The sequence below is a fragment of the Buteo buteo genome, chromosome 11, assembly GCF_964188355.1.
Source record: "Buteo buteo chromosome 11, bButBut1.hap1.1, whole genome shotgun sequence".
Taxonomy (NCBI): Eukaryota; Metazoa; Chordata; class Aves; order Accipitriformes; family Accipitridae; genus Buteo; species Buteo buteo.
In genome coordinates, this window is record NC_134181.1 from 30,001,098 (window position 1) to 30,027,558 (window position 26,461).

At 42.1% G+C, this 26,461-nt stretch overlaps 2 protein-coding genes across 7 annotated transcripts in view; both read right to left on the minus strand.

Annotated features, from left to right (window-relative positions):
* Positions 1 to 7,385, minus strand: LOC142037155 (disintegrin and metalloproteinase domain-containing protein 21-like). The gene is made up of 2 exons (XM_075041222.1): positions 7,301 to 7,385; positions 1 to 2,311 (listed from the first exon to the last, which is right to left on the minus strand). Exon 2 carries the CDS (start codon positions 2,292 to 2,294, stop codon positions 3 to 5), a length of 2,292 nt encoding a protein of 763 aa, XP_074897323.1. The 5' UTR covers positions 2,295 to 2,311; positions 7,301 to 7,385; the 3' UTR covers positions 1 to 2.
* Positions 3,921 to 26,461, minus strand: part of MAPKAPK5 (MAPK activated protein kinase 5) — a 27,373-nt gene continuing 4,832 nt past the window's right edge. The window contains exons 2-14 of one of the 6 annotated variants that reach the window (XM_075041226.1): positions 26,006 to 26,079; positions 24,625 to 24,700; positions 23,331 to 23,428; positions 21,717 to 21,829; positions 18,966 to 19,051; positions 18,282 to 18,377; positions 16,956 to 17,036; positions 12,986 to 13,173; positions 10,562 to 10,682; positions 9,755 to 9,885; positions 8,987 to 9,108; positions 8,526 to 8,630; positions 3,921 to 7,769 (exon numbers count right to left, since the gene is read on the minus strand). In XM_075041226.1, the coding sequence (XP_074897327.1) occupies positions 7,675 to 7,769; positions 8,526 to 8,630; positions 8,987 to 9,108; positions 9,755 to 9,885; positions 10,562 to 10,682; positions 12,986 to 13,173; positions 16,956 to 17,036; positions 18,282 to 18,377; positions 18,966 to 19,051; positions 21,717 to 21,829; positions 23,331 to 23,428; positions 24,625 to 24,700; positions 26,006 to 26,079 (1,386 nt within the window). In that variant the 3' untranslated portion in view covers positions 3,921 to 7,674. Of the gene's footprint in view, positions 7,770 to 8,525; positions 8,631 to 8,986; positions 9,109 to 9,754; positions 9,886 to 10,561; positions 10,683 to 12,985; positions 13,174 to 16,955; positions 17,037 to 18,281; positions 18,378 to 18,965; positions 19,056 to 21,716; positions 21,830 to 23,330; positions 23,429 to 24,624; positions 24,701 to 26,005; positions 26,080 to 26,461 lie in introns of those variants that run through there. The other 5 variants (XM_075041223.1, XM_075041227.1, XM_075041228.1 and 2 more) reach the window with 5 other exon arrangements.

The window sequence follows — 26,461 nt, forward strand, 5'->3', positions numbered from 1 at the left end:
TCCTACACAGGGGATTTTTGACTCTCAGCTGATTTTGAGCCATCTTCTTCCACCTGGTCCTTCACATCCTCCTCAGGAGCCCGTTCCGTAGCCCAAAAGCATCCAACAATTATGTTTAATGCTTGGGTAACTCTGAGCATTCTCACGTGCACAATGACAAGTGCTGCGAGCGCCAGAACAGCAACAGTTATTACAGTCATGCCGATGAGGAACTTAAAAAGCCCCTTTTTAGTGACCGGCGCAGGCCCACTGTCAACACTGCCTCCAAAGCCAATAAACTGGCAGTAGGGAGGTGCCCAGCCGTTGTCACAGTGGCAGTTACCTCTAGTGTTGCAGACACCTTTTCCTCTGCATGTTCTCTTGGCAGAACAGCGGGATGTCAAGTACTTCTCCTCAGGGACACACGTTCGATTAATGCAGATCTTCTTCTCACCGCACCGCATGCCGTCCTTAATGACTCCAGCATCCAGGATGTCCACACCCAAGTGGTAGTCTGTACCCCAACACCAGGTACCACCCACCGGGGTTTGAATGATGGTTGTGTGATCTTCCAGCTGAGGTAGACGTCTAACGTTCGTACACTGCACCCTCCCACACAGGACATTTTCTAGCTTACATTTCTGAAAGTTGACATCTGCCCCATCTCCCCAGCAATTGCCAAACCGATCGCCTTTCATGTTCACCTCCTGGAAACATGGTAGTGGAGCAGGCTTTGCTTCCTTGCCAAAGATACTCATACACTGTAATGTGCGAGATTGGCATTTGCCTGAATAACAGTACCCATCCTCAGTGCACACAGTCCCATCTTGCTTGGCCACATCTGCTGGGCAGTGCTCGGATGTCCCGTTGCAATACTCAGGCAAATCACACAGATCAGAACTCTCCCTACACAGTTCTCCTTCAGGAAGAGGTCTGCAATTCTTGCAGCAGCCTCCAGAAGTGCAAATGGCTCCTTTTTTTTTTTGACAGGTATTGTCACAACAACGATCCAATTTACACTGCGTTTCCGAGCCACAGTCACACTCCTCCCCAACCTCCAGGACACCATTCCCACAGCGCTGCAGTGCAAACGTCATTATCAATTCCGGGGCATTATTAAGGCAGAATCCTTGCCCTGATACTATAAAATCAAAATAGTGCTTTTTGCTGCAGTTGCTGAATTGGTAGTTCACTGTGCCTTGTGCACTCATGATGCATTTAGAGGTGTTTCCACATCTGCAGTATCTGTCATCTTGCTCCATGCCAAGGACATACCCTAACACACGAGCGACATGGACAGCAGTGTCCATGTAAGGCCGTTTTGCAAATGATACAACAGCAGAGGCACGTTTTCTATCACATGCACTGGCAAAGTTGGATTTGCCACCCATGTGCAATGCTCTCGTACCATGATCAAAGTCCATAGAGGCAAATAGACACCCCACGTCATGCATGGCATATGTAAGCCTTTGCTGCTTCTGCCAAAGATTAAAATGGTGAAGGACCTGTGTTATGTTTTTGGTAACACTGATTGGGTTCTTCTCCACCCAAACCTCTAGTGCAGTTATCAAGACACGAAGGCGGAAAGAGTAAAACAGTCCATCCACCAGATTGATTATTTCAATAACTTCCAGTGTCACATTAGTTATACTTCTGCCAAAAGCATCAAAACCTTCCTTGTCCACCACAACAAGGAGCTCCAAATACCGCGTATGCCTTTGGAGCTGGAACTTCCCTGTTGCTGTACTGGGACCTGGAAATTGTCCACCTTCATTGGGAATTTTGTACATCACCGTTCCAGGAACCGCTTTCTCCCTCTGCAACAGAAGATGCTCAGCCATGGTGGAAGCTGCCAGGGGCTCGATGCTGTAGCTTGAGTTTCCAATCTGTAGCAGTCCTCTGAGCCCAGAGCAGGTAGTCAGAGTCACTGCAGAGTCCAGGATGCCTTCCACATAGCCGTGGTAATAGCAATCTGCTGGCACATGGGGCTGTTCAGCCACAATTTCCCCTTGGGAGTCACGAGTGAATATGGGGAATTTTTTTATTACAAAGTCTTTCTGCCTGAGGTGAATTGTGTAATTAACCCCCTGAATGCTGATGACATAGGACACTTGGTCCTGGCTGGCTTTCCCTGCCTTGGGGCCAAGTTTCCTTGGAATGACTATCTCGTAGGCTGTGTAGCCCCAAGAAGGCTGGGGGCTGCAGTCTGTGCAGGGCAGCAGGAGCCCTTGGAGCAGGAAGGAGAAGCCCAGTCCGAGGAGAAGAACACCTCTACCCGTTGGGGCACAGCTTGGCTGTGTCTGGCTTGAGGCCATGTTCACTGCCTCCCAGGCTGGAGGAAAGAGAGGAAAACATGGATGATGAGACATCAGAAAAGCTGCCTTTAACTCAGCAGCAAATATCCCTTCTCACCCCCAGGACACCTTCCCTCAGGGTTTTGTTCTCTTCTCCCCACTCAGTCTGCAGCCAGGTTCAAGCTGCCTGCTCCCTTCATCCATTCTTAGCTCTTCCTCACCTACCTGTCCAATGGGGAGGTAGGACACGCCAGGAGCCAGCCAGCCTGCCATCCAACTGCAACAGAGCAAAGCAGCACAGGGAAAGACCTGGTACAGGGTGGGAAACCAGGGCAGAGCTGCTCTTGGGGCTGGAACAGAAGGGCCCAAGGGGCAACCGTTTCTCCAGCCCCACTTCAAACACAAACATTCCATGGGGAGAATGGGACCCGTGCCCTGGGAACTGGCAGAGCCCGGAGCAAGCAGTGCATTAAATACACCCTATCTCATCGCTAAAAGCCTGCTGCACCCTACTTGGGCTGACCCCATTTGCTGAGAGCCTGATGAGCCAGCACTGCTACAGCAATTTGTTTAAAAGGGGATTAAGCATTCATAAGTGGAAAGCAATAGAAGATTACCAGGAAACAATGATTTGGTTGCTAATGGGACCTTCAGCTGCAGCAGTAAGAGCCTTCAGTGTCTGTTGACAGATATCCTTGCAGGGCTCCTCACTCAGCTGAGCATGTATCACTGAATGTTTTAACTATTCCAGGGGAGTTTTCTTGATGGAAAGGGAGAGGCATTCTTTGGGCCACACAGCCTTCTATGAGTAAGGGAGAGTCTTTTCTTGTGCCACTTCTATAGGGCACTTGCAGCTGGTTTGGCTGCCTTAAATACTCCCAGGATGCTTGGAAATTGTTCTGTCACTTCCCTTCCCAATGCTATGGATGCTCTGACAGCCACTCACTATCCAACACACTATTAACTCCTCAAAAGGTACCAAGCAGATGGATGTTAACTCTTACAAAGAAAGTGGCCTGGGGCACACTAGCACTCACAGCTGTCCCACTGCCTCTTTTCAGTGCCACTTTTGTTCTGAAATGCTCAGGTGACAAGGGTCTATCTGGGTGCTGTCAACAAGCCAGGCAAACCACCCTTGAGGAGAATAAAAATATTTCCAGAGCCAGAAAGCAAAGTGCCATGCTTGATGGCACTAGTCTGTGTTCAGAAGGGCTGACTGCCTAAGAGGTGAGAAGCACTCCAGTGCTCCCTGGCAAAGTGCACTGCCAGCCTGAACAAAGGCCGACCCGTTTCTCATCTCCTGGTGTCTCCCAAGTCGCTGGTCCTACCACAAGTCCCTGCAGGGCTCCCACTTCAGCCAGCCTCAGCAAAGGCACCCTGCAAAGATCGTCATCCCCCCAAAAATGGTTCCTAGCTCCTGCCCCAAAGAACACACTTGGCAGAATGGAGGAGCTGTTATACCTGACAGGGGAAATATCACTGAACACAGAACAATGCATCCCTCACTTCCCTGACTGCCCAAAGTCACAGCTACAAGAAAAAATCCTATAGACCTTGAGGGGTTAAGCGGTAGCACTGGGCATGTACTGCTGCCGTCTAATGGAAAGCAGCATTTAAAACAGGCAATTTCAGGTTATGTTGCCAGGCAGAGCACAAGATTTTCTAGGGCTTTATCCAGCCTATCCTGTCAGTCATTCTTTCGTCTCAAAGCCTCACGGCACTCCTGCAAAATATAAAGCAAAGCGCTTATTCACATTTGTATGGCAGGTGGGACGGAGGACTGAGCATGGCAGGACAAGTTCGGGGGTGGCAGCAGAAGCACACTGCTGTTACCTCCAGGCCACAGCTGTCCTTCCTCCCTTCTGTACCACGAGCACTTGGGAACCAAACAAAAGCAGCCAGGAACTTTTAAGTTTAGTAAAATCATTTATATACACCAACGCGTAATATTTACAATATAATACTGATCCAAAATAAACTAACATATTACAGGTAACACTGAAAAGGAGAAATGGAAACATTTTAATACACAGAAGTTAAACATGGCATATGAGGACAGACTCAGATTTCCAAAAGAAAAACCTGAAGTAATGACAGCAAAACTCTGACATGTTGCTATTTCCAATTGAAAACTCTTTTGCCTAGTCAAGTTCTTCTAACTTTTATATATATATATATATATATATATATATATATATAGTTTAAAATAATCAAGTCACAGGAGAAGTCAGATATACATAAAATTTTGAAAAGGTCAAATGATTTCAGATTTTTCTCTTAAATAAAATTCTAAAAAAAAAACCCAAAACCTGCAGAGCTTTCCCATATCCTTTTAGTGTTTGTACAAAGAATGTCTTCTTTGATCCCGCACAACCCTTCCACCTCAAGATATTTACAATATTCACAGTCTGCTATAAAGTATCAGTAGATCTATTACCAAGTAAAACCTTCCATAATCAAGACAAGGTATCTTGCATTTATGTCAACTGAAAAATATAAAAACAGAGGAAGGAGAAAGTAAAATACTACTTTAAAATATGTAAATGAATCCATTAAAGTGTATTTAATTTTGAAATCTAAACCATAACTTTTTAAAGAGGAAAAAAATTAACTTTCTCACAGAAATAAAACCATTTGACCTTGAATCTTCAAATTGTGGTTTCTTTATCTCTCCCTTCCTACCTCCATTTTACATCAGGCCATTCTTATTTATCACAGACAATAAAATCTATAGTAAATCCATAAAAAGCAGTTCCTTATCACAAAAGCCCTTAGAAATTTGGCTTCCCTCCAGATACCAAAACACACTTCACAGTCAGTCGCAAACGTACCCACCTCACTATGAGCAGCTTGAAATTATTCTGTTGTGTAAGTTAAGGGACCATGAGAGGAGGGACCCTCTAATGCACAGTCAGATCCCATCTTCTCTGCTTATTTCTGAGCTGCCTTGGATGTCGGCAAGCAGCAGTTGCTCTCACACCCCAAGGTGCTGCCCACTGTACCAAACACACACCAGTACTGCAGAAACAGGCTGAAGCCATTTCCTACAGACCATTACAAAATAGCGTACAAGCCTTGCCACTGTCATCTTTAACACTTAGAGAACCTGACGGAGAAAAAATAGGTCCCAGTGTGTTACACCCCGTGTTGCTCACAAGGTGCTTGGATGGTATCAGGCTGTGGCATGGCAGTAGTCTCTGCTGGGTGCACTGTGCATTGACCATAAAGAGTTGCTACAGTTTGATCCATTTTTCTGCTAACAACTTCTGGCTCCCAAGAAACTGCCCGAGTATTTTCCTCCTCGGAGGGGAGAGTTGCAAAGCGCTTTTGTAGGGAATTTTTTGCACTCCCATTCAAAGAAAGGTGATTTCCTTGTTTATTTCTCTATTTGCCATACTTAGAAGTTCCAGTACAATGAGATTTCACAGAAAAAAACCATGGATTTCAAGTTAAAAAGGAAATGATCTATTACATTTAAAGATTGTGTGGATGTTGACATAACCTAGAATTTAGGGCAAGGACAGAAATGCATATAATAGGGCCTGCAAACTTGCTGATATAACCAAGACATGACAAATACTCTCGTTGCTTGCAAATTCTCTACAGTTGTCATTGATACCTGTCAGTGCACAAATATTCCATGTAGTGTCAGAGGTACAATTCTGGCTTACAAAAAAACTCCCTGTTTCCATCAGAGAAAGTGATGGTTAAGTAGGGACTGTGGTTCTTACTCTGCAATAAATCAGGCATTGGAAAACTGTCAACAGGATTAAAAGAAAGCTGACAAGGTGCTGACAAAGAATGGGAAATGAAGTATCTATCTCCTTCATGTAGAAAAACTAAGTCACTGTTTACAAAGTTTTATAGAAAGAGTCAGACACTGGGTTTGCCATCTAAGCTAAAGGTTGCAAGGAAGTTTGGTATAGAAAAGAGACAAAAAAGAACAAGGCTGGACTGCCATAAGAGTAAATTGGGAGATTCATGGCTCAGGTTTGTAAATGTAAACCCAAAATTAATGAGCTATGAAATATAACAATAATGTTCAAGAGTCATTACTAATAGCCCTGAATTGGCACTTCAGTCTGCAGACCAAACTCATTCAACGTCTGCACAGGTTTAGTACCAAAATATCTCTATAAAAAGCCTTCGACCGGTCTCAAAAGAAAGAAAAGCATCAGAAGGTAGAAAACTAGAAATATGTACAGATTCTTTTCCTTTGTTTGTTTAATTAAGATTAAAAAAGCAGCTTTTGGAGCCAATGTTCCAGACTAGTGTAAGAATCTGCCCTGGGCAGCCTCATGGTCCAGGCAGCACAAGGACGTGTCAAGGAGCAGCCCTGCATCTGTTGCTCCCCCAGGAGGAGCTCAAAGGCATCAAAGAGATGGGGAGCTTGGACTCCAAAGCGTGACACAAGAGAAGGATCACCGGTGGATTCACACAGCAGCACTATGACCCTTGCTAGGATGATCTCTTTCAAACAAGAGGACAAGTTTGACACCAAGTGTTGGATCTTCTAGAAAGGAAAGAATGGGTGGAACACACACAACTTCTGAGGTGGGGATGAAGCAAATAAACCGCACTTACTTTTGTCCGTAGAAGATCCCACCATGAAAATAAAAATAACTTGTACATAAGTAACTAGAACATTCTTCTATTCTGCTGTTGAACAATATGACAAGAAGAGGAGTCTTATGTTGAATGGCCTATTCAGCCTTAAAAAAGGTCTGAGAAAGATGGGGAAGAAGGGGGAAAAAAAAAGAAAAAAAAAAAAGAAAAAAAAAAAGAGGGCTAAGCCTTAAAGAAGGTCCAAGGAAGATGAGGAAGAAGAAAAAAAGAGGGCTACTGATCAGAACTGAAAAATACAGCAAGCATATGGACTCAGGTGCCCTTGGCAAGGCCAAGCATGGCTCTTGGGTCATGTAGCGAAACAGAAGGCTATTTAGTTGCCTCTACATAAAGACTCAGAATTTAGGCGCAAAGGGTAGCTATGAAGTTTGTGTTTCACAGCACTTGCTTCAAGTACTTACTGAGCAGGGTGTTGAGAAACTGTGGCTGTCTTGTTCACATACATAGTCATTGCAGCTGGCTGTATGTATAGCAGATGGAAGGCAGCTTCTGCAACTGGTTATTAAGAAAAAGAATGGTCTTTAACAATATAATTTGCCCCGTCTGGGGGACTCATGATTAACAGTACATAAGTGATCATATATACCTCAAGGAACTGAGTTTTAAAAAAATATTACAGTACCAATGATTTTTTTGTATCTACAACTATACAGCATTTTCAAGCAGTATGGAAATTTAATGAAATAATTATGATTTATTAATTTACATAAAAATACTTTTTACAGTTAAGGAATAAATCTTAAATGGTAAAAAAAATAAGATTAAGAAGCTCCAGCTATTGAGAGTCATGGGAGTTTGTCTGCTCTTCGATAACTTGTTTTACTATTTCTGCCAGTTTTAGTCGATCCACTTTATCTGTGAATCCTCTGCCTGAAAGGAAAAGAACAGGTAGTCAGCTGGTGCTAGGCACAAGGAGGAAAGCAAGCATGGCTGCAGTTATACACTAACTGAACACAAAACAATGCTTCACACAGAAACTTAGGACATCTGCAAGGGAACCAAAATGAATTATGATGTCTAGTTCCACTGAAAAAACTGAGCACTTAAAAACCTAAATTAAAACCAACCAACCAAAACAAAATGAGGGAAGAGGCACGACCAAGCCTTGTGAACCTGGCTGACACCCCTGGTCGCCTCATATTCATCAGCATCTGCTCCTGGGGGCTGACACCTCTGCCACTCTGTTTTGTCAAGGAGCCATCTGAACACTTCCAAGGCAGCTGCCCTAGTTTAATTCTGTTTCCTTCCCAAACTGAGCAGAAGAGATCTTGTGCAGACATAGATGAGGGCAGTAGTCTCCAGCAGAAAGAATGCGATAAACAGCTGGAAGGAAACCAGCTCAAAACAGCTAAAGCTGTTTCTGAAGTGATGATCCATTTGTGCTGTTATGTTCCTAAATGACTTGGTGCCTTTGAAAACTCTACCCTGAACCTCAAATAGAAATTTTAAAGCAGAACTTTCAACCTCATTTCTAGAACACCCATGCCAGCAGAAGGACTGAAACAGTGCCAAAACCTAAATCAGTTTGGCACAAATTCAAGAAATTTGTTATTTCCATACAAGAAGGTCACTGCTCTTTCACCCAGTATTAGCACCATCCTCCATGGAAGAGAAGGAATTCCTCACCATTCCAGCTGAAGCTCTGAAGAGTGTCTCGCAGCAACTTACACTCTCGATTATACTTCCACGCCTCCTGCATCACTTCATTCAGCTTCTCATCTTCATTCTCTCCTATTTAGGTGAACAAAGATAAACAGGAGGTTTGTCATTCTGCCTCACAGCAACATTCAGAGGTTCAGGAAACAGTACATGCAGTTATTCTTCCTTGCCTCACGCAAACCAGGAAATCAGTTTGAAAGCAGACGCTCCTGTTTGAAAGTTACTTTAACAGCTCTGCATGTCACTGTTGACACTAAAATTATGCATGCACCAAAATTATAGTCCACAGACAACACTTTCCTCTTCAGACTAAGACAACAGGAGTTTTGTTTATCTTTCCTCACCACTGACACAGAGTGAACTTGAGGCACAGTAAAAAGTCAGTGTCTTGTCATGTTTAAGAATGTAACTTTCTTAAAAGTGGCAACCTTTACCAGCCTGTGGTAGAATGCACTGAGCAATCACATCTCTGAGCTTTTCCAGAGCCACGTTGGAATCGTTACTTCCATTCTCAGGGTCATGGATATAGACACCATCCTTTGGCTTAGTGCTGCAAAAGAACAAGGAGGAAAATTACAATTTGAATGCAACTCAAGTCCGTTACTCGTTGCATAACTGCACCAGTATAAGGCTCTCTTTCACTCTCTGAAAAGCTAGGACGGGGAGCTAGATTTAGCATTAATTATAACAACGTCCTATATTATAAGGCCACTTTAAATATGAAGAAAAAAAATAAATATTCCTTTAAATTAATTCACGTAAGTGTAATCCTAAAATGCATTATCTCATTATTTTTCAGATAGGTAACTCAAACAAAGAGAGAGAGATTGCCTGACTTTTTCAGTAAATAAATGTCAGGATCAGAAAAAAATCTTGGAATTCTTTCTCCCAGTTTGCCTTACCTTACTCAACATGTGACTCATCTTCTCATAAGGGATCTGTTCCACTACCTGTGTAATACAATAACACTATCCAATCTCCTTCCTGCCCTCACTGGCATATCTTGGAAGACACACCATATTGGGCAAGTATTACTTGACTCCAACTACCCACTTCAGCATGAAGAGTGCGTCAACCAAATCAGAAATTCAGGAGCATTGTTAGAGTTGAATGAACCTGTAACATGCTTAAAATCATTCTCCAGGCATCACAGCTGCCTACACTTTGATCTTTCAAAAACAGCTTTAGAGAGTTACCCCAGTAATTTCCTTTTGCGCAGGATTGGGTTGTTGACGGAGTGAAGGGGTTTGAGACTGACTTTGAGGTCTTGGATTCTCATGTTTGCAAGCTGTTCTGCATGAGCCTGTTGTATCCCTGCAACCATTGCCTGGAATGAAAAGGAGTTGCACTCGATGTTTTAATTAGCTTCTGTGTGAATTAAAGGACAATATATGGACAATGTTACCCATGGACAAAAAAAAAAAAAAAAAAAAATATATATATGTACCAAAATTCTATTTGTTTCAGAGATGCATAATGAAAATCAGGTTTGCATTACGCAAGACATGATTAGAACTACAGTCATTGACTGCGGGACAACATATCCCGACCTCACAGGGGATGGATAGGACAAAGGATCATCTCTACTTCTCATGTCCACAACCTTAAGAGTGCTGACTGAACTCCTCTTTGAGCAGAGTTTAAAGGAAGCAAGAAGGGCTATTCATTTGCTCCTAATTAATGGGGGCATAGCTGTAGTCAGGTACAAAACATGGGGAAAAATGAGAAAAGACAGAAGAGTCATCAGGCATGTTTACTGCCACACTCTGTTCTCTACTTGTTAGCGCATGGCTGCTCTTTACTGCCTATCTCGGAGCATCTTCTCCTAGCCCAAATTTCAAATGGAACTGTCTCCATTTTCTTACAAAGATCTTAGGCTCTCATAAAGACAGAAGGGGAGCTCTTTATCTGCATAACACCATGTGAAAGAAAACACTCAAACCATCCAAGAGCTACCCAGGTCTCCTGTGGATCATTCTGATAAAGTAAAATGTTGTTTAGACCTTGTCCATCATCAGCTGGGCAGAGGGTAGGATGTTATCAAGTGCTTCGGTGGAGTTGAGCCAGGGATGGTCCAGCACACCTTCAATGGTCAGCCGTTCCTCAGGTTTGACCTTCAGCAGCCTAGGAGAGGAATCAATCAGTCCATAAAGAGGTCTTTGCTCATTTACAATGTGCTGCTCTGTCTGGAATCAGAGCACTTAAACTCTAAGCATTAAAGGGGCCAAAAAAGAAACTCCTCCTAACAACTACAACACTAAGCTGACCCCAAAGCAGACTGACCTACCAGCTTCATTGACCATTGCTGTGGTGATATTTTAACACTATCACAGCTCATTCAGTTATATTCTGCAACTCAGTGTAAAAGAAAGGTGCTGAAGGCCATTTTAGTAATACCTGTGTACTACTGAACTTTATATTCACATTCTCCCAGATGGGAAGTTATCTTCCAGATGAAATGGAAATTATCCAGACTGACACTCTCTGCAAATGCACATCTAGAGCTCATCCACATAATAGTCTATACTCATACCAAGGACTCTGGGTGTGGTGAAGTAAGGCAAAGTTTCAAAGTTGGAAACCTGTATGCTGAATTAACTGATTTCACCATGCAACTTCTTAGCTTTTCTCCGCCTCCAAAAGCCTCAAGTAACGGACACTTTGGCAGGCTACAGCACCTCAAAGTAAGAAGGAACTTTACTCCGAGATCTCTGAAAACTCATGGAATTATATTTTACTAGAATGAAACCCTGGAAAGACATTTTGCAGATAAACTCCTGTTCTCATGATAATCACAACTGTTTAATAAAAAAAGTAAAATTTCACACAGAGTGCTGACGAGTTATCCCAAGAGTCTAAATTAGAAACAGAATGACTTGATGAGTTTGTCATGCTTTCTTAGACAACACTCTAAATCAGCTTCCTGGCTGCAAAGCAGAATTGTTTAATGTACCAAGAAAGTGGAAATAACTTTTACAAAATGTCAGCAGGACCACAGGCTAGCTCATAAATTTCACTTGCAAGGCCATGCTGCCAAACAGGTCGTAAGTTCAGTTTTGATACAAGACCCAAGACACATGCATTCCTTTTCCATAGGTTTTCAAAGTCCTAACCTATTATGAAGCACTCCAGCTCATAAAGCTTGAGGTCAGAAATCAGCTCAACATGCTTGAAAGGAAGCAGCTGCTTGAATGCCAAATATGACCTCCAGAAGCAAGACTCCACATGAATAGCAGTCTACATAAATAAAATGTAAACTTATCCAGAATTATATAAAGTCTAAATGTATTCCTGCACCATAAACACAGATTCAGCCTCACTGGCTGGAAAAGACAAGCAGGAAAGGGAGTCCTGATAACGTTAGTGAGAGAATTAAGTGAAGTGAACTGAATCCAAGTAACAACATTCTGTGAGCTGAGTTTCATGGCCATTTTAAAAGACAATGAAACCTATTGACTGTGGAGCTTCTGAGTGAGAATAAAGAGTTGACCTCGGTATTAACAGAAGTTTCACTGCAACATAATCTGCAGTTTATTTGGCAAAAAGTTGTGGGCTCTCCTGCACTGCTATAAACAGGTCACAGCACCCTTTCCAAACAATGTTAAACCCTCGGAAATTTTACAGTATGTCAGGAGAGACAATGACAGTTTAAAATTATTTAACCAATTGATTTTCTTCTATTTTATGTTGCTTTTATCCTTCAAGTTTCTCTGGTGATACAAGCAAAGGCAGTAAGTCCCTCTCACGTTTTAAAAAATAAGTGAGGTCAAGACCTAATCAGTGCCACATTCTTGCTTTCAAACAGGACCATGGGATCACAGTCCTTGAAACATTTGCAACTGAGATGTGCATTGCATAAAAAACAGTTTCCATTAGCATTTAGAATAAAATATCAATGCAAAACCTTATCTCATAGTCTGACACCTTGTGACAGATCTTAACCTCCCCTTCCATGCCTCTCTTTTGACTCCTGTTAGACTTTGTATTATGTGCACAGGGTTTTAAGGGACAGATCTACCAGATCCTATTATGCCACCTAAATGTCCCCCGATTTCAACAGGAGTTTAAACATTATCACAGGAGCTACGTGCCTAGAGAGCACTTGCAGATGTGGCAGCCAGTCGTCTATATTGTTCTGGAGCAAGGTAGTGTACCCGTTCCCCTTAAAGGCTGAATGCACAATGCACTCTAGCAACTTCGGAGACAGGAGATATCAAAAATTGAACACAACAGTTGGGGAGGAAAAAAAAAATTTACCAGACTTCATTTGTGCTGAATACAATAGAAAATTTTTCAGCTGTATGTGCTGCAGACAATTCCCCCCGCCTTTGGAAAAATAAGCCCTTTGTGATAATACACTTTCAAGTGGTTTTCCAATTTCTTAATATAAGCAAAGAGCAATACAACATTTTCCTCAACTGACTCACTTTCGCACAATGTCTTTCGCCATTTCTGAGATCTGGCTCCACTCTTCCTCTGGAAATTCAAAACTTCCTGTCATGATCTTTTTCCGCATGTCCTTTGGAATTGTCCGACTGTGGTGTTTGGAGTAAAACGGAGGGTATCCACACAGCATCACGTAAATAATGACACCCAGGGACCACAAGTCACAGCTCTGAAAGCAAGGAAATGATCACTTTGGGGCGCAATTTGCAGCAAGCAGTGGTGTAGCTATGTTAAGAGTTCTATGTGATTCCCTAAGAAAACAGAAGCACAGCCCAGCCTCCTCCTAAAGGTCCATCTGAGGAACTTCATGGATAAATATGGCAAATACGTAAGCACAAGATAACTCCAAGCTGCCAAGCTAAACTACTTCCAGTACCCAAAAGTAGCTTGTTTACAGAAAGCACTCCTGTAACTCTGTGCTATGCAATGGTAAATTGTATGGTAACAGCCAGTGCGTCAGAGGCATGAGCAAGCTGCGCATTTATTACATCTCTCAGGATGCTTGAATCCTAGTCTCTCAGCACCAGAACATAAAGCAGAATACAGTCATTTTTTAGAATGTGAGACTAAAAAAAGAAACACCATCAAACAAATGAGCTAGCAGGGATACTTCATCAGATGTCTGTAATGAAAAATGCACGTCCTGAAAGCCACGGAGATGAAGAAGCTTCAGAAAGCCAGAAGCAGTATTTCACAGCTGCTTACGCTGCGCTCCCTCCTGTCCTCCCACCTCAGCCTGGAGCTCCTCCCCTGCCCTTGCACTAGTGTTACTGCTGACATGATACAGAAAAAGTTCACCCAGGAGGTGGATCCAGCCAACAACCAGCTCAGTAAAGAAGCTGAAAGCCAGATCTATTCCCCATCTGGATCACTGTGCATTCACGCAACATAGACACTACTTGGGAAGAAAGGAAGAGGACCATAACAGCCTAGACTTCAATTCAAGCTTCTGTTGGACCACATCCTTAAGGATGGGGCTGTTATCACTTGACTATGGCATGGTGCAGGCTAGGGCTGGTAGGACCTGTTCTGACCCTGGCCACCTACTCCCAATACTTCTTTTGTGCCAACACTAGCATTTGTACAGCTAAATATTTATTTTTACTAGCTTGGTTTCCAGCCCTATCAGTCCTCCAAGGGACTCCCAAAGGTTTACGCCAGCACAAGGATGGACAGGAACACACAGCCAAGCATAAGCAGAAGCCTGAATTCCAGCCAGGCTCAGGTGATTGTGGAAAGACACACAAGGGCAGATTTGGGGAACTGGGGAGGTTCCGTAATCAGTTTACACAGACAGAAGTCTGCACAGCTGCCAACTGAAGCAACCTCAGCACCACCCTTTCTGCCCCAGACTGTATATTCCACTGCCTACTCTAGGACAGCACCAGCGTTCATGAAGCCGCTCAGATGAGCTCAGCAAACACAGAATCCCTGACTCCAATAACTGTTTATTGACTGGATCAACACTGACCCAGGAAGGGGCCCTTAAAGGTGAGACTGTTTCCTTCTGGAGGGAATACACTTAGATCAGCTCGCACTAATCATTATATCAAACCCTTGGCTTTTTGGCTTTTACAAAACATGTGGATGCTGATAACGAAAGAAACTCCAAGGAGTTACCCCACATATGTATGGCTTAAACAACTTGCTGAAAAGCAATCTCATATGGCTCTAGAAGTCTAAATTTCTATTTAGGTACCTAAATTTTCATCATTTTTCCATTAACTGGAGATAATTTCTAATGAAATCAATAGGGTTTTAGGCATATAAGTAGGAAACAGGCATCTAAGTTCTTCATGGATATGGTTCTCAGATTCTATTTCTCAAGAGTCAACCCCTTTCAGCCATGACATACACACTCATATTTGATCCAATACACACACAACTTGATAAAAATACTCAGGAATCAAAGATGTGTTTTTTCCCCAAATTTAAGTCTGTGGGATAGTGCTGCTGATCATGAAGGTGGATCACAGGCATCTCCACTCAGGCTCTGAATTGCTGTGGAAGGACAGTGTACCTGGGAGTTTATCACAGTCTATTTCAGGGAACTAGGCATATGCCAGATGCTGCTTTTGCAGTGAGTCACACTTGGCAAGGTAAGGATGAGGCCGCTTCTTTCAGCAGCCTTTTCAGTTAGTGCCACCATGGCTGAAAGCAGTTCAGAGTGACCAATCAATTCTTTAGATGAAACACGAAAACAAAATCACATTATAAACCCCAGAAGATCAAGACAGCTGAACCTTCTCAGTACGTGAGTTAACTCCAGTTGCTATCTGTTTTCAAGGTTCTTCCATTCAGTACAAGAATATGACCCCTATTTTGCTTCAGGTGCCACGGCCAGGGCTTTTTGGTTCATTACAAGAACAAGACAGCTGTCAAACCGTTACCAACATGAACAGTGAGCAAGCACTTCTAGGTGTCTCTGGAACTGTATCTACTCCCTTGGAGAGGGCTATAATTGGAGAGTAAATCTGCTTCAATCCACAGAAGTGGAATTCTTGACCCTGCCTTGTGAGGCTTAAAATTTATAAAAACCAATTTTCCCTGTGACTGGGGTTCACATGAGACAGGGCAGAAGAAACTCTGTATTGAAAAGACTATCGGCACCTGTCCAAGAACTCCAAGAAGTGCCTGGCTTCAATCATCAGTCTGTTCTCCAGGATGGAGAAGAGATAATCATGACCCTGAAGAAGGCAGATTCAAGATTAGGAAACACATGCAGACATTCAGTGAAAGCTATCTCTGCCTGTCTTTGCTTTAGCTCTCTATAGAAGGTTACTAAAATATAACACTATATATCAAATTACCCCCTCTAGCATGTGGTGGGTTAAACAACCATCCTTGAAGCTGGAATCAGTATAGATACTTAGCACTGCAATCAGAAACCAGCTAACTTCAACCCAAATTGACACTCTGAAAGAACACTCAGTGGTTCAAACACTGCTAAGCCAGCAGCAGACAGTGATGATAATATGGAGGAAAATGTTTTGGAATGACCAAAAAGGAGTACAACCTTTCAGGACACTTTCTGTCACAACTTTGCCAAGACTCTAGCAGCAGTTGTTATTGCCCATGGCTAGTGCTACAGACAACACAAAACACTACCTGTCATTTTGCAGAAGATCCCCAATACAGACAACGTACCACCACAGCTGCCTGAACAAGATAGCCTAAATAGTGCTTTGCACATCCAGAAACTCTGGCTGACAGCAGAAAAGAGGTTTCCTTTGAACCAGCCTCTTGTGGAGGTGAAAGAATTTCCCACATGGTCACACTCCAGCAGAATCACTCTACTCTCTCCAATATCTTGTTAATATTTAGTGCCCCTTTAACAGTGTTTGTATATTTTTCCTTTAATTAGAGGATAATTAATTAGGCTTGGAACAAGTGTGCATTTCATTATTCACTCTATCAGAAAGAACACAGAGCCAGCCACACCTTTTAGCGTGCCACTTCTAAACTGAGAAAGCCAGCTACCTGCACAGATTATCTTCTAGTTTGCTAGTTCAACTGAATGAAACTCGGTCTGAACCTAATACATTTAAGGGGAGAAATACCACTGTATACCTGGTCACTCCTTTTAGAAAAGCCAAAGGAACCACACTTTTGAGAAATATGGCCCCAAAGATACTACAGCTGAAAATACATGTGTACATGAAATAGCAAGCAATATGACATTTCCCTACTGTTTCCTGTAGATCCTGCTTTTTAGTCAGCGTGAGATATTTGGCTAGTTAGATGCATTCCTGTCACAGAGATCAGAACAACTTTATGGCTCCTGGCCTTAAGTGTGTAATTCCGGGGCAATAAAGTTCATGGCCTTAGGCGATAAACCATGTCTATAGACGACTACTTCAGCAGATACATCATGGGGTGGGGAGTGGCGGGGGCGAGGGCAGAGACACTATTCTTTAAAGATATTGACTTGTGGACTGTTTCATAGCTTACCTTGTTATAAGTGTAAGGTGTTGGAGAGGTGGGGATAATACCAGATTTTTCTTTCTGATGCCGTCTTTGTGCCTCCAATACCTGTTGCCATGAGAGGGGAAAAAAAAAAAGCAAAATACATCTCATCTACAGGCACCACAAGCAGCAATGCCTATGCCAAAGACATCTGATGGTTTTTCAATTGGTGAATTTATTCCAGCTACTGAAGACTCTGCCAAACTCAAACTGTTCTTCCTAAGAAAGACTGGAACTTTCTACATGGGGAAAATTTCAGCTAAAATATTTTGCTGCTTTGGATGTAAACTCCAGTTTTGCCTGAATTAAAGCAATTGCTCACATCTCTTTTGTTCAAAACCTCTAACACCTCTACGCTTTGGAACTAGAACCTAAACTGTGTGGAGGGTAACTCTAGTTCCAGAGATGTCCCTTTTTACCTCTCCCATGAACAAATCACATCAAATTTGTCACTTGCTCATCAAATCTGGGTTTCTGGGTTTCTCCAAAAATCTCAGTTTAAATATGCTCAGGAAAAGCTTTGTATGGGTTTGGTAGTTCACTTGTTTTAAAAACCCTGTCTGTAGTGCACATGGCCCTTCACCAGCAGGCTCCAGTTGAGGAGGCATTTTCAGGGCACTCAACTGTGGCTGCATGGTCTGATCTCTGCAATTGCTCTTCCCAGTCATTAAAGGCTGCCGACATGCCCAGTGCTGCAATTAAATATCTATCTGCAGTTTTCTTTTCATTTTCTTCAGGACTCCAACACAAAGCACAAAAGAAAGTGAAGAAAGCAGCACTACAAAAACCAGCTTGTCTGTAATTATAGATTATGTCTTAGTGCATACTGACAAGGGGGCCAAGCCAAGGTGAACAGGTAACCCTCTGGCACTGCCTTCTTTTTGAGCAATTGCCTTTAGAGAACCTTTCTGTTTCAGCATTGTCCTTTTTAATGTAATCTTGAATGAGCCTGCACTGGAAGAAGGATTGCAAAGCAGGGACTTTTCCAAACCAACTGCAGTTAAAGGCCCATTGTCAAAATCCTAGAGTAGTCTCACTGGTGGGAGTCGGGCCTGGGAGAGTCAGGAGGCATCAGCAATCGGTCAGTGCTAAGAACACAATCTGGGAAGTTTGCTTCATAATCTCCTGCTGTAATCAATAGATCACTGTGGCACTGCATCTTGAAAGGTGGCTACTATACAATTACTCAAGATTCCTGCACCCAGAAGCCCTTAATAGGACAGCAAAGGCTTTTAAAATGATGTGGTTATGGAGTCACAGGCAATAAAGATCACAATTCCCCTTCAGCCCAGAGCCGTAATCGTTTGTTACCTGAGGTGCTACATAATATGGAGTGAACTGTGGTGTCATCAAGTCACCTTGGTCTACTTTGGCAAATCCAAAGTCACACAATTTAACAGGTGCATCCTAAAACAAGGAGAAGAGGCTTCATTACAAAATTTCATTGTATCAGCTTTTCTAATACATATTTCTTGCCTTCTACTCAACTTTGCCCCACATAGCCCCCTTGTATTTATAGCCTTAGCATTCCACAAAGCAGCTAAAAAGTCATAAACTGATGTTTGAAACAAGCATTTTTGTTTTCCTGGGTGCTCTGGGTCAAAAGCAGTCCTCCTCTCAGATTTGGAAAACACTAAGCACATTGTAGGGGGTATACTGCATATGCAGGGTGGTTATGAGCAGAAGAAGCACCTATAATCCATGTCAGAACATCCTGATGACACCCAGGGAGGAAATGTGGCAGAGCAGATCTTCTCCTCAGCAAAGCAGGATGCTATGTTGAAGTGGAGAACTTGACCCATATTTAACAGCTGCAGCACAGACAGCCTGTACTCCAAGCAGATCAGAGTATGGAAAGCATGAAGCCAAAAAAGGTCATTAATTTTTGTCACCAAAACATTGCATTAATGTCATTTTACAACTATTCTGAAAATCACCATTGAGCCATTTTACAGAATTCAGCAGTAAACAAAGAATACCAGGTCTTCATCTTACCAGAGAGTTATCCTTGAAGAGGAGATTCTCAGGCTTGAGGTCTCTATGTGCAATGTTTAGTGAGTGGCAATGCTGCAAAGCCAAAGCTATCTGAAAAAGGGCACAATAAATCAACTACAATTACAGAACAACTCCTTTAGCCTGGACAGTTATTTTAGCTTTAAAAAAGACATTGCCAACATAGCTTAGACCCCAAACATTTTCACTCCACTTGGGTACAACCCTGAGTTAAGACAAGCCTGGCCATACTGCGCCACAGCACAGTAAAGCGACCAAGCTATGCAGTTTGCATTTCAGTCAAAGCAAACAGAAAATAAAAGCTAAGTTGTACTGGGCTTCCCGACCATCTTAGTTTGACTAACTTAGAGCATTATTAGCCCCCCAGAAGTTACACAGATCATGACAGCGTCCTTTTATATGCTGTGCTAGGCCTACAAGGTCACTACACTTGCTTGCACGCTCTCCAGCAATTACATTCTGTTTAACAGTCAACAGTGAGATCTTGCTTCAATATTTCAGAGAATATTTTATTGCATTTGCTACTGACTTAAGAGTCAACATTCAGGCAGTTTAATTCTTGATGGTACTGCCTGCAATTTACTCATTTCACGGGATATTGCACAGAAATGCATTACCTGATTCTTTCAAAGACAGCATTTTACACTGCTGTGGTTTAGAAACCTGTAACCCAGTCATGAAAGCTCTACAGACTGTACATTTGAAAGTTTAATTAATTTAAAGAAAACCAAAGCATAAATACTTAAAACATCATTACTGAAACAAAAGTAAGGCAAAGCCACACAATCCTTATTTGAAAGTATTCTTATTGGCTTCTGTAGGATCCTACCCAAACACAGTACCCTGGGTGAAGCACCAAGTCCTTAGAAGACTGCAAATTACTGTGACAAGGGAACTTCAGCGTTAACTTAGCTCAGAAACAAATACAAACACATTCCCAGAGAACACGGAAAGTAGCTTTGTGACAAATTTTTAACTATTACTGGGTACAAGGAAATAAGGCCTGTAGTTCAAGACAGTGATGAAGAACCACTAGATGAAAGAATAAGACTTTAACATTGCTTTAAAACTTCATTTGTATAAACATTAAAGCAAAGAGTTATTTGGGACATGAATAACCCAAGCATACACACAGTCAGAATTCAATTCAAAAATCTTGTCTTTTAGCATAGTTTTAAAAGATTTTCCCAACATGTTAATCCTGGAGACAGCCTTGTAATGTCAAAATCAACAGCCCAAAGGACATGAAAACAAACTGTCAAGAATAACTCTGTACTTCCACCTAATTTCTTTGTTGGATGAAACCAAAAAGGTAAGAGCACAATTAGCATTTCATTAGAAACAAGTCAAAGCACAAGACAGAAAAGTAAGATTAAATGATTTGGCCCTCTTTTTTGCCTCAGTACCAAAAATTATCTCCCCAGCTTAGGGGGAAGCAAGTGATCAGGATATGGATATATTCATAAAGAGTCATGTCAATTTATAACAAATGCTGTAGTATCTTGTCTCATGTTTTCTTTCCTTTATTCACTGCAGTGATCACTGGTGTGGGAGCAGGACATTTACTGATTAGTATCTCCAGTATAGCCTCTCACCTACAGTTCATATATCTCGTTTGGAATGCCAATATAACCTCTGCAAGAAGCAAACGATGGCAATTCTGGCCCTCAGCTTCATGCCATGGTGCCAATTCCCATGCAGAAGAGCTCAGCCATTTTGACAGCAAGATCATTCTGCCTTGTGGTTCCTTACAGCAACCTGCTGGTCCTCTGCTGTAGCTTCCTAGAAAGGCTACCACAACATACAGCTATACCATCTTTCCTGCAAGCCTCCCACTAATCCAAGCTTTCTGACTGGGTACCATAAGTCATCCAACAGCTTGGAAGTGAAAGGGAACAAGTTCACCCCAGAACTGAGAGGAACTGACACTGGGGATCCCCACATTGAATCCCATGGAGGCCCTTCTACTTCATCATCCTGCCTACTCTAACAGGATATAAGCTAGTCCCACCAGATGCACTGCTAAGCAACAAAGAGCCTGATGGACACCAAAACCTCTAGTAATAAATACCGTGGAGGCTATAAAACACAACATTGAAGAGTGAGTTCCATAGAGAAATGGAGAGGGAAAAATGACATCAGAACAAACAGCACAGAAAACATGCACTATAGTTGTACATTCCTCTTGCTATCTTCCATGATAGGCAAGACTTCCATAAAACCAAATACAGAACCCAGCTTGAAAAGCACTGGCCCAGGACACATGTACATTATTGTCTGCTACTCTGCCCAAGAGGTGAGAGAAATGCCAAGTCTGTGTCATGGCCAAGAGCGATTCTCAAACTGGAGCTCAGGAGCCACGCGAGGTCTGGTGAGAGCCTGTGGACTGTTGGAGGTAACGCTTCTACAACAACAGCGAGGGACACAGCAAGAAGACCATGCAAGAAAAGAGCTCTCTTTGGTGAAGCGTTCCATAGACGAGGTTAGGAAAACCACTGCTAAGGACAGCAGAGACACCGGGGTGCCAACCCAGAAGAACTAGCCCACACCTTCAGATTCTTTGCTTCTATTAAAACTTTGGCATTGTCAGGTTATAACAAAGCAGGCAATGATCATCGGATCAGAACCGAGGATTATTTTAGCTTCCTTTTTTCCCACCCCACCCCCCCCCAAGAAATTGTTAAATACTTTAGCCATTATCATTCATGGATTTGCTTATACATGGGTGTTAACTTGCCTGCTTTGTTACTTGGCTTGCTTGCTTCTCAGTAAAGTGCCGGTGCTGGCTGATTCTGTGAAATAGCTCTCCCCCTTCCATCATCTCCATTACAATTAGGAGCCGAGCCCTGTTCAAAAGCATTTCATTTTGTTATATTAAAAATAATCAAAAAATAACAGAATTGCTAAGCTAATAATGCATACTTCATATCTACTGACGCAGGCCAAAAGAGACATATATTCGCTTCTCCTACAGTTGTTAGAGCTATTTTGGTTCCGTAACTTTGCCTTTAAGCATATAAACTGCAGGATTTTCTGGCTCCCAGCACAATCTGACTCACTGATTGTCAGCCAGGAATCTACAGTTTGCTCTTCATGTTGGGCTCCCACATCCAGCTGGAACAAACACCATGGACATGTCTACATGGATGCATTCAGACAGATACATGCAAGCTCCACCCATGCTTTCCACCAGCAAGCCAGTTTGGACCTGGAAGCCATTTAGACACATTGATGTATAACTCTGCCCTCAAAGAATAATACAGCAGGTAGAGTCTTGCATTAAACAGGCTAAACAGCTTCCAGGCTGGAGCTGGCTTAGAGCACAACATACACCTGTCTGCACCCATCCTTGCAGACATGCCGATCTGCCTAGCTGTCTGCCTAGGCACTAAAGATGTTCACTGCAACGTAGAAGCAGAAGGTTGAGGAATTATCTTTAATGCTTTTAAGTCTGGATACTTTACTGTACCTCATGATTTTAATTTACAGTTTTATTGCCGTAATTACGAACGACAACAAATAAGAGGTGTGGAGATCAGGACTGCTAGATCCTCAAGAAACTAACTTCTAGTTCTTCTCGCCACACAGCAAAATCAGATACATCAGAGAGGTCTCAGCTCTTTAGTCCTCCCAGCTCCAATATTTTTTTCACAACATCCAATTAGAAGACAACATTTTTATCCCAAGCAATATTAAAGTATGAAAAATAAGTCTGCTTCATGTTTTGCTGTGTTCATTTTAAGCAGGACAATGTATTGAGAGTTGACAGGGCAGAACCTAGTATTTTTAGAAACAATTCTTTCTTCCTTTTCTTTTTTTTTTTTTTTATTTTATTTAAATGAAGACTGGCGCTCTGAATTTCCCAGTGGCTCACAGGCATCACCATCATATGAAAGGATCTCACTTAGGATTCTAGGTAGCAACAAAAGTCGCAGCTCCAATCCTGCTTTAACAGTGCTTTGAAAGCAGAAGGAGGCTCAAAGGTTACAATCAATTCAAGCTACTAAAGCAATATCAAAGCAGGATGGAAACTAGAAGCTAATACGCTCTTTCAGACAATGCAGGTATCACAGACTGAATCAATGAAAAACCTAAGAAATGAAGATGTATTCAAAACCAGTAGTGAAGGACGCAAATTCATTTAAATATGCAAAGGTCTGGGCATTGACAGGGAAAAAGTCAGCGTTGCTTAGTCTAAAGTATAAATATTATATCTGGAACCCCCTATAAATATTCATTTTGGTCACACTGTGATTAAAAAAGAAAAAAAAAAAAGCAAACTCCACTATACCTTGGCCTAAACATGGAAAGCAAGCTGTGGGAATGAATCACCCTATGTAATCTTACCTTGGGCTGGATTCATGTGGGAACTGCACACTGTTAGCATAAACTTCAATAATTTGAACAATATTTGGATGTGTTGCACACATCATGTGCAGACGTACCTTGAAGAGAAGGGAAGAAACGTTACTGTACACAGTGACATGCACTTGACCAGTTCTGCTTCTCCCTCTGCCCCCAAGACTATGGCACACACGAGCCCATGCACTGTCAGCTGTGCTCAGCACCAGTCACACCCAATTTAAAATTATTCAAAAAATAAGAAATGCCTACAAGCTTTTATATGAGTGACCAACAGCCATTACACTACTTAGACCGAGTAAGACAAAAAGATCATACATTGCCAACCTATTTGTTACAGGCCATGGAATCAAACCCAGCAGAGTTCCGGAAAAAGCCCAATCTTTGATTTCTTTGGCTTTTTAAAATAAATTTAAAGCTAGAACTAGCTTTAAAGTAGCAATAGAGATACGATTGAAACCAAAAACTCATGAATAAAACCTGAAATTCCATAATGCAGCTTCTTTTATGGCCTGATGATCTAGCACTCACAACACGTGAAACCTCATCTCCTGTTCTGACTATCTGAAATAGGCACCTAAGGAATTTTCCACAGTTTAAAGCTACCTGGACTGCTAAATCAAGCTGAGGCTTGATGCTCTTTGTAAACAGATTATTTTTGCCTGGGAATTTTAAATGAGGATTTACTCAGTAACAAGAAATGGAAGTTGCCTAGACCGTAAGGACAATTAACGCTTTCACTTTTATGACAACTTGAATGACTGCCCATCATTTTCAATAGATTGACAGTTTGGTACCTTGGCACACTCCTGCTAGCCACAGTAAGTCACAAACAGTATCAGTGAGCTTATTTAGTTTCTCATACACAGATAAACCCATACCATTTAGAGTACAACTTGAAGCATTCTTGGCAATTCCGAGTAGTGACATCCAAGAGTGAGATGTATGGAAACAAAATTCATTCTAAACTATTCATGTTACATTACATGGGACGTAGGGAGAACACCAGCTTTAAACTGCAGCTCTATAAATTACACTTGTACATATACAGCTAACACCTACAGCAAACTCAAGAGTTAGAAAGTCCCTCTGTTTCACCCACCACCTCATCCTATAGGAACTGAGCACAGCAAGGCTAGAGGATCAAACCCAAGGAATCTTGCCTAGCAAGATCTATAGAACACATGGTTCAGGTTTTTTTAAACCATTGCAACAATTCACCAAAAGGGCGAGACTTTGTGGTGTATCAGAAGGCAGACAGTATAAACAGGAACTATACCTCATTTCTAGCTTTTGGACGATCAAGAAGAATTTTCAGTGCAAAGCGTTCTTGAGAGGATTTTTTCACGCAGACTCTGGTATTACAGCAATAAAATTATTCAGTCAGCAAGAATGTTAAAGAGACACTTCAAGCAATTGATCTGTAGTTATGAGTTTGCTCTCCACACTGGAATTAACGAGAATGCCTGCAATCTGGAATATACAGGGCACCTGTCACCACGTCCCAGCTTGAAAGCCTCAGTTTTCAGCCTTCCACAACAATCAAATACATTGCATAGAAACACCTCACACCAAGTTATATTTTCAGCAATGCAGAAGAAGTACTTTAGAGCAATGGCTAACTGCAGACAAGGAGAACGCACTCTATACACTCAGCCTGAAGAGACGCTTTTGATGAAAAAACCCAAACCACACAGTGGCAGCCTGAACACCTCCAACGGAGGGTGTAGTCTGCAACAAATAAAGTGTTTCTGAATGGAAATCCTTGTTTTGGCAAGGCCACCAACTGTGCTGCACTGTTTTTTTCTCTCTTTCCCCCATTTAACATTAACAATTGAACTGCGTCAGAGGTAAGGGCCTACATATTAACAGGCAGCTAAAAGAATAAAGCACAAAGGGATATTTTAATATAATCAGAGGAACACAGCAACACAAAATGGATGAGGAGAAACCAATTGCCTGGACAGGAAGATAAATGGTGGCAAAAGACAATCGCCCTGTCAAGCGCCCAGAAACAGAGAGGTGCAGACATTTGTCTTCTAGTGCTTGTGCACAAATTCCCACTCCCAAAAGGGAGAGTCTTGCTGAAAAGGGAATATATGTTTTGCTTTACAGAAAGCATCCAGTTCCTGCAGGGGTTAGAAATTCATGACAGGCAAGTCTGGTTTGAGATGCAGAGCTCATGGCACTATCTGCTTTGGTCTCACATGATGATCTGAAAAAATAGCTGGTAAAAATAGCTAACGGGCATGCAGTGCTGATGCCCCAAATGATGATACCGTAGACGGGAGCAGCGACCTTTGCACTGCACTGACACTAGTATCAAAAGGACAAAGGTGTTTGAGGACAATTTTCTGCTGCCACTGTTTCACAACCGACTCCTGTTCCCACTTTGCTTCAGGAATACGGCAGTGAGACGGGACAAGGCAGAGAGGTGAGGAGAGTTTTTACTTCAAACATACCCCATAAAACACAATACCTCGCTTGCACATGAGCCACGACCCCCATGGAGTATACACATTTATTTGTTTATAAAGAGAGTCTTCCACATATCACATCACATCACTCTGCTGTTATCACACTTAAAATACATACTCACTTCTCCACAGTTAATGGAACAGGTTGAGATTACATACAAATCTGCAGGTGTATTGTCTTACCTAACAGGACCACTGATCCCAGCTCCCAGCTTCTGAGTCCAATTAATGTTGTACTCCTCTAAAATGGAGGTTTCCTATTCAAGAAGGAGCAGGGGGAGGGGAAAGAGAGTGTAAAAAAAAAAAAATTAAAAAAAAATAAATTACTACATCCCTTCCAAAAAAACCCAGCTCAGCAGACCTGATTTGCAAGATACCTGAGCAGAGAAAAGAGCCTACTTTGGAGTTTTGCTTCGCCTAGGAAAATTAAACATAAATACAAATGCTCACATAATAATATATCTCAGTTTAAAATTATTTCTGTGCAGCTGAGACTGCTCACCCTGGCATTTTGAAACAGGATTATTGAGAACAGTAAATGGGATCTCACGCCTTTAATACAGAAAGTATACCAAGGGCACTTCCCCCCAACTCTTAAATCCCGCTTCCTACCTAGAAATGATCAATCACAATTGAACA

Excerpts from the sequence above, each read along its gene's own strand:
- LOC142037155 (XM_075041222.1), bottom strand. The coding sequence starts at position 2,294 with ATGGCCTCAAGCCAGACACAGCCAAGCTGTGCCCCAACGGGTAGAGGT.